Here is a 17984-nt window from a genome sequence, read left to right as displayed (position 1 = left end):
AATTGGGAAGTTGTACAATGTAAACATAAATATTTTATAGAATAATGACCAAGTCAAATAATAAATACAAAGTCAGAATCTAATGCATTCACACTAGGACATGGTGGGTGGCCACCAATGTATGTAAACAAGACTGGAGGTGTGTGTGAATGATAGACTAAATATGTCGGATTTACAAACAAATGACATTCCACGATTATTAGTCTATATTCAACCGTCACTGGCTGAGAAAGCAGCAGCAGCTCAAAGGCTAAATATAGCATTTAGTCAATATGAAATGCACCTTTCTCAACAATACCAGTGCTTGGACAAGGATCAAGATAGTCAAGCAGGCAACATTCTTAGTACAGGTGTAACAGCAAAATTGTTAAGTCACCCCAACAGGGTTATTAAAAGTACTAGTGGGCTCTGCTTTTAACTTCTCTCAAATCATTGACTTTCTTGCGTCCAATGCATTAACAGACCATTTTCTTCGTTGTGTCCGACACTTACCATGTTGGTCATTAATACTTCGAGGCTTAATGAAATTCAATCAGTTTCCCGGTTCATTTACAATAACTTTACCTTTCCCAGAGTCATTAGTCTTCACAGTTGTAGGCGAGAGGCTGCCCTGTGTCCTCGGAGCTGTAACACACATGTTAGTAACTACATATGTAGGCCCCATTACATTTTAAATCAATTTTAAAGCCAATGCATTCATTACCAAAAGGTCAATATTAATTTAAAAAGCCATGTTAAATAAGCTTAGCCATCGAATTGCCACAAGAACAGGACCCTACTGTGATGGACAATCTCAATTACAGACTGTAAACAAGATATGAAAAATTCAGAGTCAAATTTACAATATCTTAAATTTTTAATCACAAAAAAAAGTTATTTAAAAATTAATTCAGTGCTTCAGTACAGTACATCTTTAATTTATTTCTATAACTAGTTATGCTTCAATTACAGCAGATGACAGGCCTCAACACTGTTCCCTCTTCCAGCTACATTTCACAATCCAAACAACATTAAGTTTACATCAAAAGTATCCAGTAGCCGAGTGGTCAGCACAGTCTCCTCACAACCAAAAGATCCCAGATTAAATTTCTGTGTCAGGACAGATGTTTGTGGGCAAATTTCCCACATAATAGTTCCCACTATAGTCATCACTTTCACCAGCACCCTCTTCTTCCTACGGCCTAATCTAGATCTCCTTCAATCTTACAGAGTTCTTTGCACACCTCCCTGTCACTTTGCAAGATCCTTTTCATAGTCTTTTAAATCAAAACTTTGCCCCTTAATGTTTGTTGTATGGCACCATACAACTACTTCACATTTCCATTTAGGCCTTGCACATTTCATGAATTTTAAGAATTTCTCCAGGTATTTAATGGCAATTCTGAAATTAGCAAGAGTAGCATAGGCTCCTCTCACTATGCTCGTTATGAAAGTTTCAATCCAATACAAACTACGCAAAGTTCTCAAGATATCACATATCTAGTATCCACGAGAATGATACTACTGTATTATTAATAATCCTGTAAGCATCCCTACCAGGTCTGCCCAACAAACATCAATATCTACTACAGTACCGTTTCCTACATTAGTTTATACTTTAACCAATTTTTTAAGTTTCTATCACATCCTGGACAGTTAATACTGTTAGGAGAACATTTGCTGTAAACGTGGACTATTTAAGAGAGGTTTACACTTTTAGAGTCTGGGGTGTATTGATTAAAATGAGCACAATTTGGCAGTCCACAAAATAATTTACATGAAATTATTTTTATTCTAGTTTCATGTACTGCCAATTCTATACTTTTCACGCCTTAATATTTTTGCCCGAAATGCTGTGTGTATTAGTGGCTTTAAGCATAGTATGTATTAGCTGTATCTAGAAATCCAACATTCTGTTTGCAACTCATTTTGAATGTATGTACTTTTATGTGAATAAACATTACTATTATTTACACAAAACACTCTTTCAATACTTTAACCGTCAACTTAACTGTTAATACTGAACTATCAACTGGTGTCAACTCAAAAATAATCAGAAACCTACATTCGGTATTTCTAGTTAATTACACAAGTCATAATTAATTATAGTGTAACTCTTGTTGCGATGCAAATAAATGTAATTATTACGTCAATTTCTCTCACATTTCCTATTCATAAATTTAATCGAGAAGCGATATGTTCATCAGAGTGGGTCCTATTATCATGCAACATGACACATGCAAGACAAGGACTACATGCAACATGACACATGCAAGACAAGGACTACATGCAACATGACACATGCAATGTGACACATGCAAGACAAGGACTACATACAACGTGACACATGCAAGGCAAGGACTACATACAACGTGACACATGCAAGACAAGGACTACATACAACGTGACACATGCAAGACAAGGGACTACATGCAACATGACACATGCATTGACGTCTCAACTTTATTCAACTATGTGCTCATTAACCCCTTCACTACTTTTCATTAATAATAGATTCCAACAATAACTGTAAAACATTTAGTGAAATCTATGTGTTTGACTCAGTTTAAAAATTTATCATGGCACCCAAATCATTGTGGTACTGTATAAGAATACTGTACAGTAATTACAAAAAACTTGAGATTCAGTTTTGCATAACTATCCAGTAGGAAAATGAAACAATTTCTGAATGTTTTTGTTTTGCCACATTAAGGAATACAGCATCCCACTGTATTTTTTGATAATGCAGTGAAACAAAAACTTTTTTTGTTTCATTTTTCTAGTGGATAGTTACGCATCACTGTGGTATGTAGAAGTCTGAGACCAGGACATTTGACCGCCCACACACTGCCAACTTTAGTTGCCTACACATCTACTCTACAAATACAGTAAGCATCTAACTTATTTGCTTACTCGATACCTGCTTGATGGGGTTCTGAGAGTTGTTCTACTCCCCCAAGCCTGGCCCAAGGGCTCGACTTTTGAGAGCTTGGACCAACTTGTTGCTAATCCTGTTATCCCAGGATTAATTTTTACTGTATTTCCCATAATGTATAGAACTATATTTTATCTGTACTTTTTCTACATTGTTAATGATAAGGCAAATCTAGCAGATAATAAATGTGAGTCTTGTGTTGGTATTTGAGAAGATTCAGAATGACCAGCAGCTAACATCAATATGTTAAACAGAACAATGAAATTGTTCTGTAAACATGTCAATATTTTCTTAATATCAATTATTGTTAAAGTTGTGATCATAGAAGAAATGGAGTCAAACCAAGTGGCACTCCAGCAAGCATGCAGGAAAATACCAGAGATTCATCAAAGGGTGACAGGCTATGGCACTATTACACCATTCACATTACTTACATCCATGTGTTACACCCACCATATTATTAACATCCACATGTTACACATTCTAACCAGTTTACCTCATAAAACAAAATAGTTAAATAAACAAAAATGTTGCTTTTGCTCAAGCAGTGAATGGGTTATACACCACAGTACTTAAAAACACTAATTTCTTGCACACACACACACACACACACACACACACACACACCACAACCACACGTACACCCCACCACCACCACCTACCTTGCATAAACATGCAACTTACCGAGCAACATTATAAACCATTCACTTGTTGCCCAATATACACTTACGTGAGGTTATCATCACAGGCCACAAATACACACCAAACATAAACTTGGCAATTTTGATCATAGCCAATAGGCTATGGTCAAAATACCCTATTGGTGTAGCCTAAATAGTCTTATAGATTATGATTAAAATATTGCCTATCAAATGGGCATACAGCCTAATGATCACAAGTGTTGTAACGAGTACTTTGTGTGCAAAACATAAAGGGTACCTTAATGAGTGCATGCTGCTGGGGTTAAGCGATACAGGTTGTGGTTGTAAAGGTTATTATAGTTGCAACTTACCTAACAATGACTATGCACTATTTATTACCATTTGTGCAGGTTTTTTTTTTTAATGTCCATCACATTCAAGATGTGTCGTGTGTCTTAAAACTATGGATGGAGATGGCTTCTATGACAACTACCTTTAGTGAGCTCCACTTGACCACCTGTACAGGGTATGAGAATGCCTTACTGCTTCTTTGACTTGTGGCAACTACATCAGAAATTAGGTAGCAAGCTACTTAAAAACATCCCAGGAATTCCATGTACTAGTACAACAAATGACATCCACACACATTTCTTCAGAATTCCACATAGTACAACTGACATCTTCCAAGAATTCAACATACTTCAAATGACATCAAGCAAATACCCATCAACCAATTAATGAGCAGTCTTGCTCTGAACCGAGTCAGGTGGATGAAAAGAGGAAACATCGAAGCAGTCTAACAGCTCAGCCAGGAGTAACACCACCACATACCAGCCTTGGTCCCACCAACTGTGACTGGTCTCTGTCGCCACTGGCACTCTACAGCCGTACTTCACAGCTCGTCATGTCACAACGCTATCATACCATGTATCAACCACCACTGTAACCACTTACATCAAATGTACATCTAGTTCCCATTGTTTGTGTGAGTGTGTGTGTGTATTCCCAAAACTATGTCATTAACATTACAGACTCATTTGTTACCAATTTCCAAGTATACTTGCTATATTTTCTCTAAATTGAAAGAGGTTGTTCTTGTCTACCTTTTCTATTACCCCTCAGCATCTTGTGTAGTAGTAGTAGCAGTAGTAGTGGTAATAGTAGGCATCCATCAGTCTCGGAAGACTTTTGGAGTCTCGCTGGAGTGGTCTCTCCAGGGCGCAAAGCTAGGTTACGTCAACACGAGGGAAAAGCTGTCACCCATGCAGCAGGTTCCTCCTCTCCACGGCACCGAAAGTCTCCAATGGAAAGGCAAACGCCAATACGATTGGTTCCAGCGCCATCACAGCAACTGTCAGAACAAGGTTGAAAGCAACAACCTGTGTAACAATCTGGTATTCCTTTTGGTTCCATTTTCCTCTAGGGTTGCGAGATTTGATTTTCTTAAACCACTCCTCACAGCCTCATGGCTCTCTTAATTCTGGCACTAATCTTGTTGGAAACCTCTGCACTAGACTTCAGTTTTGGCTTTATACTTCACAATGTGTAGATTCTATGCCATTACTGCATATTCTAACATTGGCCTTGCAGAGGCTGTACAAACCGTCTTGAAAGAGAGCCCTTATTGAGGTTTTTAAATGCCATTCTAATGGTTACTTGCTTTCCGTATGCTGCTTAATACAGTAGTATTCTACTTGTATTTGTTGCTTTTGTTAGTTATGCAATTATGTCTACTTCAAACTTTTCCCTTTCCAATTCCTGTAGTTTCCTTTCACTTATTGGACTAGAAGGAATCTATACCATATCTCCCTTTCCCAGTTTCATTACCTTAAACTTATTGAGGTTGAAGCATATTTTCCGATTTTTAGCAACAATAGATTATGCTGCCAACCACTATCTAATTTATTAGCTCCATGTGCCTATTTTATGATGACCTCGTTGGGCATTTTGTAATTTATAAATATCTTCATGAATATAACACTATCACTGTGCACAGCCGAAGGGTTAAATCTAATTAATTATCGAATGCGATGAAATATTAAGTGCAGAGAATAAAATAAAAGCATTATATTTCTTTGAATAAAGTAATACAAGTAATAAAGATAAAAATAAAGTTTTCTTAATTTATCATTCAAGCAAGCTCTGAAGCTTCGCAATTCTAGCATAAGCCACAAGAGAGCTTCATAAGCAAGCTAAGATAATTATACATGCAATGTAAATCAAAACCAAATTTTTTTTAATTGTTATTCAAGTTATAGCATGCTTCAAGAAATTTCTAATGCATAGAAACTCACCCCCACCTGTATTTTCTTTATTGGCAGCAGGAATAGCAGAGGAATCGCCATCCCCTGGAGAAGCCCTACGAGCTCCTTTCAGATAGATCCGGTCTCCTGGGTCTGGTTGATCTTCAGAACTTGTGTTGTCCTCCCTCTCACTCTCTGTAATATACACACAGTATAACCATTTACTTGGCACTAAGGCTGGAGAAAAGACATAAAAAGCCTCAAAATAGCACCGAAACGGAGTGCAGTTTCCCCTAAACACAATACAGTATATCAAGATTTGTATGTACGTTGCCTACTAGACAAGCAATTGGGCACAGTGGTTATTACAACACTAAGTATAGGTTACAAAGTTAAAAAAAAAAAAGGTTAAAAACAAAAAGGTTAAAAGGTTTAAAGGTTAAAAACACTAGGGTTATTACAACAAACTTCAAGTACAATCACAAACCTTCATGGGAATCCTCATTCTGTCGAGCCAATATAAAGTTCCGAAGACAACGCCATATTAACAACATGAAGTGGACAGTGCTGTTCAGGTCCAGCTTGCGGCTCGCATACCTATAAAATCGGCGAGCTGCCGCCCGATTCTCCTCCAATAATGCCAGAGACCGTTTAAAAAGCTCCTGCAACAACATTCAAACATTATTCAATTTATTAGTCTCTATAATACCATGTGCCCTCTGAAAGATGCTCTTACACAGGTCCATATGTTAAATATTTTAAAATAAAACTCAATTTACAAATAATTAGTGAAATCAATGTTTTAGGAAATACTTTAGTACTTATCTCACTGAATAATGGGATATGGGCAGATGCACACAAAACATGCCCTCAACTATTGCTATTACTTGGAGCTTGAGCTCTGAATGCTACACATCTATAATTCTAGTCTACACTGCCATTTCTTTACAGACGTTCATCATATCAGAGAAGGGCAAAAATTATAGAACATATTGACTGCTGTACATGAAAAATTACCATGTATTTTCTGAACATTTTATTGTACAACTGCTTGCCGTTATCATTGCTTGGTTTATCACAGTCTTGGGGTTCAAGGGAAGGACACTTGGCAGAAAAGGATGGAAAGGATTGCAAGAAATAACCTGAAAATAAATATTTTCTAGATTCCCACTTACAATACTAGCATTACAATACATAAAAGTATCTCCATCCAAACAAATTCACAGCAATATCTGCCATTTTAAAACTGTCAACCAACCTGGTCTTCACGATGGACAGGATGGAAGGAACTGAGCAAGAGTTGGGTAAGCAACTTGCAAACTACAGGTTTGTCTTCCTCTAGCCGATGCAGAAGATGATGCACAGGAACTATTTCCCAGTACCTTTTGGATGAAGAATTATAATATAAAATTTTTAATACAATATTTTTTGATTTGCCTTATTCTATACTGAAGATGTCCACCCATCATCAACTTTAAAACACACACACACACAATCCATGACATTAGTGCCTTACTTTATTCTCATAAACACAAATTAGGCTCTTCACATTATCCATTTTTTGCTGCACTAATTCATGATTTTTTCCCCCCCCACACACCACACGACAGTCCTACACTCAAACATAATAAAGCACTGCCACGTCTTCATGCAACCCTCGGACTACATTATCTTCTTACAATAATCTATTGTTTTATAACAAAGGTTGTCATTACATTGCCTAACATAAAATTAGGTACAAGTCAGGAATTTATGTAGGCAATATAATATGCTAACATTTTTAATGGGCCAAAAAATTTTGAAACATTTAAAATATGCAAAATTGGGTCGAGCTTTTCTCCAGTGCCTCTAACATCTTTGTGGAGATATAAAAAAGGAGCCGTTTCATACGAGTCAATAGGCTTTCTGCAGTTGGTTTTTATTCTCATGTTATTAACAGTATTTTCTGTTACCTTTCATATTGTAAGATGAATGTTACTCAACAAGCCAAAATGTCAAGTTTGATTTTGACTGTATGTACACCTGTTTAGGTCAGCCAGTGGTGTGATGATTTGTACAAGTTGTTGCAGAGATAGTTTTAGTCTCAATTTGACAACTGTATTGATTTTACAATCTTTAATAAATGTAGTTTCTACATCTAACTAATTCTAGAGTATACAGTTTATAATTAAAGATTTTACATGTTATATTATTAATATTATTATGATTTTTTCTTAGAGAAACAATTTACTCTAAATGTGCCAACTAACCCAACTATAAATGTACAAAACATATATGAATAAAATATTTCAATATGTACACTAGAAGCAGTATAATAAAATCCTACCTGATAACCTTTGAAGATTTCACCTTCAACAATAACTTGACGAAAGCAACACGAACATTTGCACTAATATCGTCAAACACATCTCCAAGGCGAACCAAGACTTCAGTAAGGAACGGCACAGTCTCTTTAAAGTCCAGAAGCAGGGTCAGACCCTGAAACAAATTTATTAGTCTGTAAAAAATTGGCTTCGATTCAGTATTATTCGATAGAGCTTCAGTCTTACACACGCGTGGGGTCCATGGTTCGAGTCTCCTAGAGCCCTGGGGCCAGATTCACGAAGCGGTTACGCAAGTACTGTACTTGCAAACGTGTACATATGTCCTCAATCTTTGATAGCTTTGGTTACATTTATTAAACAGTTTACATGCATGAAAACTTCCCAATCGCCTGTTATTGTTATAAACAGCCTCCTGCTGCTTCGGAGCTCATTACCCATTTAATAATTGTAAACAAAGCCGCCAAAGATTGATAAAAGATGTACAGGTTCGTAAGTACTTGCACGACTGCTTTGTGAATCTGGCCCCCAGGTGAATGGAATGTTAGGCTGTAATTATAAACTGTGATGAACATTTATGACTTATTTATCAAATGCGACATATATGTACAAAGCATTTTAATAAAAAACAAAAAGACCAACACCTATATAAGAACAGGAAGTTTTAAATACAAAAAACACAACAGCCGAGCATATCATGATACTGAATACAGAAATAATGACCAGGTGATGTCATTTTAATGAGGATAGTCATTAGAATTAAATACAAAAAATTTAACCATTAAACAAATCCAAACTTTACCTGTCTAATAAGCCGATTTAAGTAACATTTTTGGCATATACAATAATTTGTGCATTGTATTTTAACTACTAAAATTTTGGTTACCTTTCATGTATAGTATCGAGTTTGTAATTATTAATATACAGTAAAATATTTAACAAAGCTATATCATCTAACCTGGCATCACAGTGTTATGATCTGTTAACACACAAATAAACCACTTGCAAACCTTGATAACTTGAGTGCGAACTTCAGCTGATGACGCATCATACACGAGATCTGACAGCAGCTTTTGGAAAATGGCCTTTATGATGTGTGATGGGATCATGAGCCAGTAGTCTGCCAAGATATTAAACACACCCTGCAACCAAAGTTTGCAAAAATCATTGAAAAATAAACAAAAAATAATAAAATACGGTACTATTATTCATGGGGAATTTTAATATTATTACATAATAAGTTGCCAAACAAAATTTAACCGTTTCTCTTCATTCTCCTAAATTATTGCAAAAACTAACCAATTTTGCAGCCCTCTTCCTACTACCTTAAATTCCCTCAATATACGTTATGGTCACCACCTCATGTCCACTCAACACGACATGATTCTAGCACACTATCACAATGCTGGGAGTCGAAGGCTTCCTCATAGCCCATCTTTCACTAATAATTCATTTCACAAGCCATTATCCATCTGATGTGAACCTCACTTACCCTGATTGCAGCGATGCGAGCAAGATGGCAAGGATCAACAAGCAAGGTGATAATTGCTTGGTATTGTCTCTCTTGCAGGTCACTCTTCTCTTCTTGAGTAAAGGTACTATCCGTAAGTGGAAAAGCATCACACAGGAGTGAGATGGCATTCGTACGCACAAGACCATTAGCAGCCTACAAATGTAAAATTTAAAATAAGAACAAGTTTAGAAAGAATGAATGTTAAAAAATAAAAATAACATTGTTTTTGTCTCTTCATAGCAATAATTGGTTATCTGGTTAACTTGACTGGTAGGTCACGTTTCACGGAAATCTAGTGGGTAAGGTTTACCATGAGGTATGGAAAGGAAAAGCCCACAGCCTGCTAACAGGAGTCAGAAGTCGTCTATTCCTGCTCCCACTTGTGTTAAAACACAAGTCATACTAGCTTCTTACCTTACTTTCTTGTTAATATTTATCCAACTTCAGTAAAGAAATCCATTAGTTAAAATCTTAAAGATAGAAAACACAAATTCATGGTCTTTTGCAAGCCTATTATGAAAAACAATAAACTTGTATTTACACGTAGAGTATAGTTCCCCCACGAATTATACCAATTTCTCTTTTAATAGTCATATTCGATGGAAAAAAATTATATTTCTGAAGAAAAAATAAAATAAATTGAGCGAGAATACCCGTGATCAGTGAGAGAGAATTCTAGCTTCATTCTGACAATCCAGTACTGTACTTGAATCTGCAGATGACAGTCACCAGTAGGGCACTGCTGTCAACTCCTCTTATTAAAACTAGCAGATTCTCACCTTTAGAGATCGCCAAATGAAGGGGTCATAGAGAGAATAAATGGTTGTTGCTACAGCATGATGCCTCTTTTGACGATGAATTTGATGGAGCAGATGATGAAGATTTGCAGACAGTCGACCAGTCGTCGGGTCCACATGGACAGCAGCATACATTAAATCCTGTATGCACTCTTCCTCCAGAGCCTAAAATAAAATAAAAATTAATTATTCTAGGATTTTCTGCAATTTTCACTTACAGTACACTGTACTAAATCATAGCATCTTGTATAAAATTTGTAAACTGTGGAATTTTATATTATACTGTACCTCCATCCCTCTTTACACTGATAAAATGATTGTTGTAACAATGACACTTCCATCTTTTAGACTAATTTATTAAAACTTGCAATGCCACCTTGCAATGACCAACTGGCACAGTAGGCTTTTCTCTAGGGTGCCACTTCCTATTATGGGGTGCTGGTGGCTCAGTTGGCAGAGCTGCGGGTAGCTGCTTTTGTGTTCTGCAGTTCAAGGCTCCGATAGTCCGAGTGAATGAAACATATATGAAGTAACCCAACATGTGAAAAGGGAGGAAAATGACAATGCTTCAGCTTATCTTGGACACCCATCACAACTTATAAGGGTCGAGGATAGCCCTAAACGTAATCATTTCCCTTTTCAATATTATAAAACAAAATATACATTATAATTTCCTAATACAAATGAAAATATAAGTGTCAACAACAATGGCTGAACAAGAATCTCCAAGCAAGGCAAGCAATAAAGTTCTTTCGTAAAATTCAACAAATTTACTAAGGTCCTAGTCACTGGGTAGCTTCCATCTTATCAATTTGCTGCTAGAAAATATATAATACCATACATTATGCCAAAAATAAAATATTACTTATAGTTTTAAAAGTAATATTTAACACTTAAATAAGTGAAAAAGATTGATGGTCGTACAAACCCTACAAAGTACACATTCCCGGACACCAAGGTGTCATAGTCTCGATAACTAGGCACGTAAAGTTGGAAGACATATACAATGCTGGCACAGAGCAAACATAAAATAATACATGCAACAAAGTGAACCAGTATTGAAATATTTTATGCTTAGAATTAAATGTGCCACTGCATGCAGATAGCTTGAAATATTATCTTGAAAAAGAATTAGGCCAACCAAAATAAACATGGCATAAAATCGTGCCTTTCCAAAACCAAGATACCCAATTTTCTCTTCAGATACTAAAAAGATATACATACCACCTTAGCATCTCCCTTGCTAGTCTTCCAAGCACGAAAATAGACTTCAGCATACTTTTCACACTGGAGTTTTGTGCATCCTGGAAGTACAGTTTTTATTTTCCGATGGAGACGAGAAATAAGCGAGCGTGACGAGAACAATGTTGCAAGCCATTTCACACCCTCATCACATGTCAGGAAGATCGCAGCTGCAGCACAAGCAACCAGCTGTTCGACAAACGGCTCATAATTAGGATCGTCAAGCTCGACCAACTGAAGAGCCTCGCGTAGTGACCACAGTCTTATCACATCTTTCCTCTGTTGATATATGAAAAGCTTTAGTTTATAATGAAAAAAATAAACGACATTGTTAAAATAATTTTGTATAATGAGTAACACTTACGTCAGTTACTATAGGATTTTAGACAAGCCTAGTTAGAAGCACTCGGAAGCAATTAGATGGGGGCATATATAGCCTGTGTATGTAGGCATTTTATAAATTATTTACTTTGCAATAAATTCAATTATAATACCGTACTTATAAATCTATCCCACACACCCAAACCCACATCCCAATTTTGAAAGAAAAATTTTATTAAATTGATAGTTAAAAAACAGTACAGTATTGCAGAATATTCAAGTGTAAACACCAGAATGTTTTTAACATTTGCAATTTTTTTATGTAAACCAGAGAAGTGCATTAAACCTGTATACTACTAAGTCAGCCCAAATATTAAGGCCCATTTTACATGTTTTTTTTAATTTAATCATATGTTCATAGGCCAATACAGTACAGTAATATTCTAAAGGATTTCAGCATTCAAAATTGCTAAGTATCTTTTTGTTTTAAACAGGTAGCAAATATTTGAGAGGGAGGCAATGTCTAAAACATTTACAAAGTTACCAAGTCAAATATCTTAAAAACTTTTTCTTAATTTATATTCATTATAAACTAGCATAATTATTTACAAATTTCCCTAAAATTAATTTAAAATTTAGAGAAGCAAAACAAATTAATACACCTTAAGTTGTGTGTAAATTTTGAAGTCCTTTTAGGTGTTGCTGTGAGGGGGGGGGGGAAGTAAACTTACTTTTGCACCCTTGCTCGTAGCAACATCTAGTAGAATAGGCAAGACATTGAGGACAAGATGCTCACGCTCTTCAAGCCCCTTAAGCCACCAAAGCTCACATAAGGAGGCAACTCCTGCTTGTACTCGACCTTTAAACACCCTCGCCATCCCATGTAACAACACTAGAAAAAAACAATTTCAATTTAACAGTTTCTCATCACTGACTCGAACTTTGTTAATTCTAATCGATACGATGTCATAGCGACATTTTTGGTCTATAAAAATGAACGAGGGTGTACATTCCCAGACAACCCATGTAAAGTAGTGTGTGTGTGATTGGGAAATCCCAATTTTTGATTGCTGCCAAGAAATTCTCTTAAATTGGGAATTCCTGATTTAAAGAGAGTGTACAAAAGCTTATTAGATTAGAGGACAGGCATGTCATTCTATGTAGAAACCTTTCTGATGAAACCTAAGGGCAGATGCAAACGATAGTCATATCGGGGGAAATTAAAATTACTCTCCGATTCATATGCTAGTAAGATGGTTTAACTTTGCCAATTAAATATAAACAAGACCTCGGTTAGCAGGCAAGAGAAAAGGGGTCAAGTTATAAAGTTAGGAAATAGTAGAATTACAGACTTAGTTTGAGCTCATACTGATAGTCACCAAACTCAATGTGCAATTGTAGGTATGGCTGAAAAGCTTAGAGCATTAAGAAATTTAATGGGTAACCTTCCTGTAGCTTACTACCAAAGAATACTATATACTTTGTTACCAAAGTAACACTACTGGATCAGTTTCACAATTCCTATTGTTAAAGAGCCAAGGAGTATAAAATTATTAAAAATAATGGGTGCAAGGCCAGACAAGGCTCAAGCATTGTTTTTTAGATACAGCCCCAGATCACCTTGTATTAATAATCCAATATCTTCTGATGCACAAGTATAATTTTTACCTTTACCACCACAAATTTAATTAGAAGTTTTATCAATTTCATAAAACTCACCAGCTAATTCCATCAACGTATCTGGGATGAAAATGTCTCCATCTTTGAAAGATTTTATGTAGATGTGGGCAAACTCCAGTACTCCTTCCATCAGTTTTTCATTGTATGGTTCACATGGTTCCTATAGAGATTATACACACATTTTAGAAATTTACATTAAGCCAATGAAATTTATATATTTAATGCAAGGTATTATAAATCCAAGAATATAAGAAGGAAACTGCAGAAGATTTGTAGGCTCATAAGAGTCGGCTCATAATTATATATCCACCCAAGCTCATTCATATTCTGTATATGTCACCTACGCTTGACACAATCCAGCAATCCCACTTCTCATATTATCTGGTAAATTATTTCATAAACCAACCATTGTATTTTCAAACCCGTATTTAACCCCATAAGTGTAAAAAACACAGAACCCTAACTAGTGAAATATTAGTTGACCATACATACATACCATAGCCTGTGGCTCATGTTGGCTGTGTGCCGAGCTTGCAATCTTTGTTGGTCCTGTGTGACCCGTCTTGTGCGTATCGTCTAATTCATCCCCAGCTGCCACTCGTTGACCACTCTCCACTTCTTCCTCGGACTCGTTTACGCCAACTAGTTTGTTTAGTTGTTCATTGACCCAAGAGTGAAGACTGTTCCATATCTTCTCATGTTGTGCTCGATTTAATTCTATTACAACCTCTTCCAAGTCAACAGTGCTACGTTTACTTCCCTAAAAAAAATAAGGCACCAAATCAATGTGAAAAGCATCATTCTTAGCACAATCATTCATTTGCTCTAATGTAGCCCCTAAGAATTCAATACTTATTCACATGCTCACAAACTCACTCACAATTGGTAATACTGACATCTATGTTCAGTGCTGTTCTGAACATTTCCAGAGCTCCCGACACTCCTCAATACACAGGAATTACCGTTACATAAATTAAATGTATTCTTTAATACAGTATTAGAAATCAAATATTTCCTAACTACTGTACTATATTTGCCTGTCAATAACAGCTTGTTTGCATATTAACAGTTTTCAATACTATTTTTTTGACAAGTACAGTACAGTATAATAATCTATTAGCATCACATCCATACCAAGGAGGAGGATATATTTTCCAGTAATGTATTTGACAATAGAGGTATAACACTCACCTGTTCTATGATGGCTACCACATGGTAACCATAAAATAATTCCCACAGTCAATGCAATTTGAACAAAAAAATACACAATATTGTACATTATAAATTTTAAGTGTTGAGACTGACGAGATTTATGTAGAATTGAAAATGCTACTGGTGTACGAGATAAGTTTTAAGAACATTTTGGAAAGAAAAGTAGTTACGGTAGAGAGAGAAGGAAATTATGTGAAACAAATGTAAATGGTGAGGTGTTGTCTTTAAATTTAAATATCCAAAATGTACACAGGACTAAAATAAAAACGGGTATTGAAAGTCGAGTAGGATGAGCCAGGGAAGGAAAAGTGGCCGGTGTGATGACAGTTTTGGTTAGAAAAGATAAAACAGAAATACGGTAGAGGTTATCTTGAGGTTATCTTGAGATGATTTCGGGGCTTTTAGTGTCCCCGCGACCCGGTCCTCAACCAGGCCTCCACCCCCAGGAAGCAGCCCGTGACAGCTGACAAACACCCAGGTACCTATTTTACTGCTAGGTAACAGGGGCATAGGGTGAAAGAAACTCTGCCCATTGTTTCTCGCCGGCGCCTGGGATCGAACCCAGGGCCACAGGATCACAAGTCCCGCGTGCTGTCCGCTCGGCCGACCGGCTCTCCTACAGAGGCTACAGTTCTGTACAAAGGCATTTAAAGTATCAATTCAAAGTACAGAACTATGCTTGGATGCATGAAAATCTTATGGGACAAAAGTGTCCCAAAAAGAGCTCCAGTGAAAGTGATAGAGATAGTGATATAGATGTACTGTACATGTTACAGTTCCAAGGGTGAAGCATACTCTACTACCACTGTCATAACACCCTCACTCAACAACACTGTCAAAGGCAGACCTGCCATGTGAGTCAGTGCCACTTTATGTTCCTGAAGACCATGTTGGAAAAAAAAAAAAAAAAAGACTCATATTCAGGATTTAGTGAGGTGGAATCCGAGATTAGTTTTAGCATTTGTGTGGCAAGTGGGTGTTGCATGGTATAAACAGTGGCAGAGCCCATGGGTTAAGACTAGATTCCAAATGTAACATTGTCACTGGCTCTATATTCTTCATAAAAGTTGTGCTATAAATAATTAGAAATATTTTTATAATAAGGCTGTGAATGGCCACGAGTACAGTATATGCATTTTTTTTTTTAAGAGCTCATGAAACCAGTCGAAATTGTTAATAATAAAAAAGTCGCTACACAAATAAAAACTTACATGGTTCTGAATGAGAGTAATAAATTGAGCATGATGGCCATCTTCCACTGCTGCCAGGAACTCCTGTTTAGCCATCTCGCACAGTAACACGTAATCTGATGACATCAACATCCATAATTATAAAATGAGATTCTTAAAAATTCTCCTAAAATAATATTAATCTGAAAAGAATTCTGCATTAAGCAAAGAATGATAAAATAATAACCCTTGCCCTATCACTGGAACTGTCCAACATTTATAATTTTAAGAACCTAATTTATTTTGCCAAATTCAATAGTGTATATTAATGGCAATAAATGAACAGGCTAAAATGCATTATAATACAGGACTGTATTGTGTTAATATACATGTAATAATAATACATAGGCATATTTTTATAAATATGACTATGGCTTCCAAACAATGCCAAAATATGAGATATAATGTTATCATATAGCAAAGCCGCTCATCTCTTGTTGACTACCAGTCTCCAGACACTTGCACAAAAAAAAAATAAAAAAAAAAACTTATGCCATCAACTGCACATTGAACAAAATTACAAAATGCCAGGAAATCCTTGAATGAACTCCAAAACATACATTGAAACATTATATATACTTAAGAGAAACCTGTTAAAGTAAGTTAAATTTTCTGTAATTTTGTGCCTGGTTTTATGAAAATCTTTTTTTCAACCATTTTTCAACCTTTTTCAGCATCTTTCTTTTCAACAAATTTATTGAGGCTTATACTTTATTTAATTTATTCCCTTTTATTTGCAGGCTAATGTACGGAGATTAGTATGTAGGATAATACTGGGACACACACACAAAAGTTCATTATTGCCAAATGAACTATGTCCAGACAGTGGTACCAAATTTCCATTTCCAGAAGCTAGAACAAACTATGTACAAAACAGTACGTATATTGTCTTCAAATCAATTAAAAATGCCTTCCACCCCCTATACAATTGTGTACTATACAATAACATCTTATTAAAATAAATAAAAAAATAGCTGAATTAAAGCATAAGCAATTCCTTTTTACTGAATTAAGTATTCCTTAATCTACAAAACATGAGAAATAATTTAATTATTAAATGTTAAAGAATCATTGAGAATCTGAAATCATGGTAAATTTCTCTTGACTAATAGTTTCGGATTCTTCCGATCCTTGATGCCAATTCCAATTAACCATCCCAGCACTAATTTGTACCTAATATCCATCATGACTGGACTTGCAGCACAAGAAATCAATTAGGAATAGCTATTGTTAATTTTTACAAGCTCAAATCTGGTAAACAAATCTGTTAAACTCCCAAAAAATGGAGTTGGGTTATCAGGCAAAGTACATTAGCAGTCAGTTGTACCCAATATTCAACTCCAGACAGGAATACTGTACTTCCTCCTACAGAGCCAGACACATTAAACCAGGTCTTCCTCCAGTCCAGCACTCAAGAGCCTGACCAACAACCAGTGACAGGTCCTCCTCCACACCCCGACCAACAGACACCGTCACGGGTCCTCCTCCAGACCCCGACCAACAGACACTGTCACAGGTCCTCCTCCACACCCCGACCAACAGACACCGTCACGGGTCCTCCTCCAGACCCCGACCAACAGACACTGTCACAGGTCCTCCTCCACACCCCGACCAACAGACACCGTCACGGGTCCTCCTCCAGACCCCGACCAACAGACACTGTCACAGGTCCTCCTCCAGACCCCGACCAATACTCACCAAGCCAGGTCCTCCTCCACAGCTCAACCAACACTCACCGAGCCAGGTCCTCCTCCACAGCCCGGCCAAGTGGTACTCGAGCTACGCACCACAAAAGTTTCGCGGTGGTCACCGTTCAAAAGCTGGTGGTGTTCCAACGTTCCGCCGCCGCCACCTCAACTTATCAACACTCT

The 17984-nt window shown here is 36.6% G+C and overlaps 1 protein-coding gene across 14 annotated transcripts in view; it reads right to left on the bottom strand.

The window, feature by feature from the left end:
• Window positions 1-17984, bottom strand: part of LOC123769191 (condensin-2 complex subunit G2) — a 27902-nt gene extending 9918 nt beyond the window's left edge. For 2 of the 14 annotated variants that reach the window (XM_045760205.2, XM_069310005.1), the window contains exons 1-14: window positions 17850-17984; window positions 16096-16190; window positions 14169-14432; window positions 13712-13832; window positions 12724-12884; window positions 11654-11950; window positions 10412-10594; window positions 9612-9785; window positions 9130-9261; window positions 8125-8276; window positions 7057-7180; window positions 6286-6460; window positions 5850-5993; window positions 565-624 (exon numbers count right to left, since the gene is read on the bottom strand). In XM_045760205.2, coding sequence (XP_045616161.2) covers window positions 565-624; window positions 5850-5993; window positions 6286-6460; window positions 7057-7180; window positions 8125-8276; window positions 9130-9261; window positions 9612-9785; window positions 10412-10594; window positions 11654-11950; window positions 12724-12884; window positions 13712-13832; window positions 14169-14432; window positions 16096-16170 — 2062 coding nt within the window. In that variant the 5' untranslated portion in view covers window positions 16171-16190; window positions 17850-17984. Of the gene's footprint in view, window positions 1-564; window positions 625-5849; window positions 5994-6285; window positions 6461-7056; window positions 7181-8124; window positions 8277-9129; window positions 9262-9611; window positions 9786-10411; window positions 10595-11653; window positions 11951-12723; window positions 12885-13711; window positions 13833-14168; window positions 14433-16095; window positions 16191-17440; window positions 17655-17811 lie in introns of those variants that run through there. The other 12 variants (XM_069310010.1, XM_045760211.2, XM_045760204.2 and 9 more) reach the window with 10 other exon arrangements.

Source organism: Procambarus clarkii, chromosome 66 (genome assembly GCF_040958095.1).
Source record: "Procambarus clarkii isolate CNS0578487 chromosome 66, FALCON_Pclarkii_2.0, whole genome shotgun sequence".
Lineage (NCBI taxonomy): Eukaryota > Metazoa > Arthropoda > Malacostraca > Decapoda > Cambaridae > Procambarus > Procambarus clarkii.
Note: the sequence above shows the minus strand (reverse complement) of the source record. Positions and strands in the feature narration are given on the sequence as shown.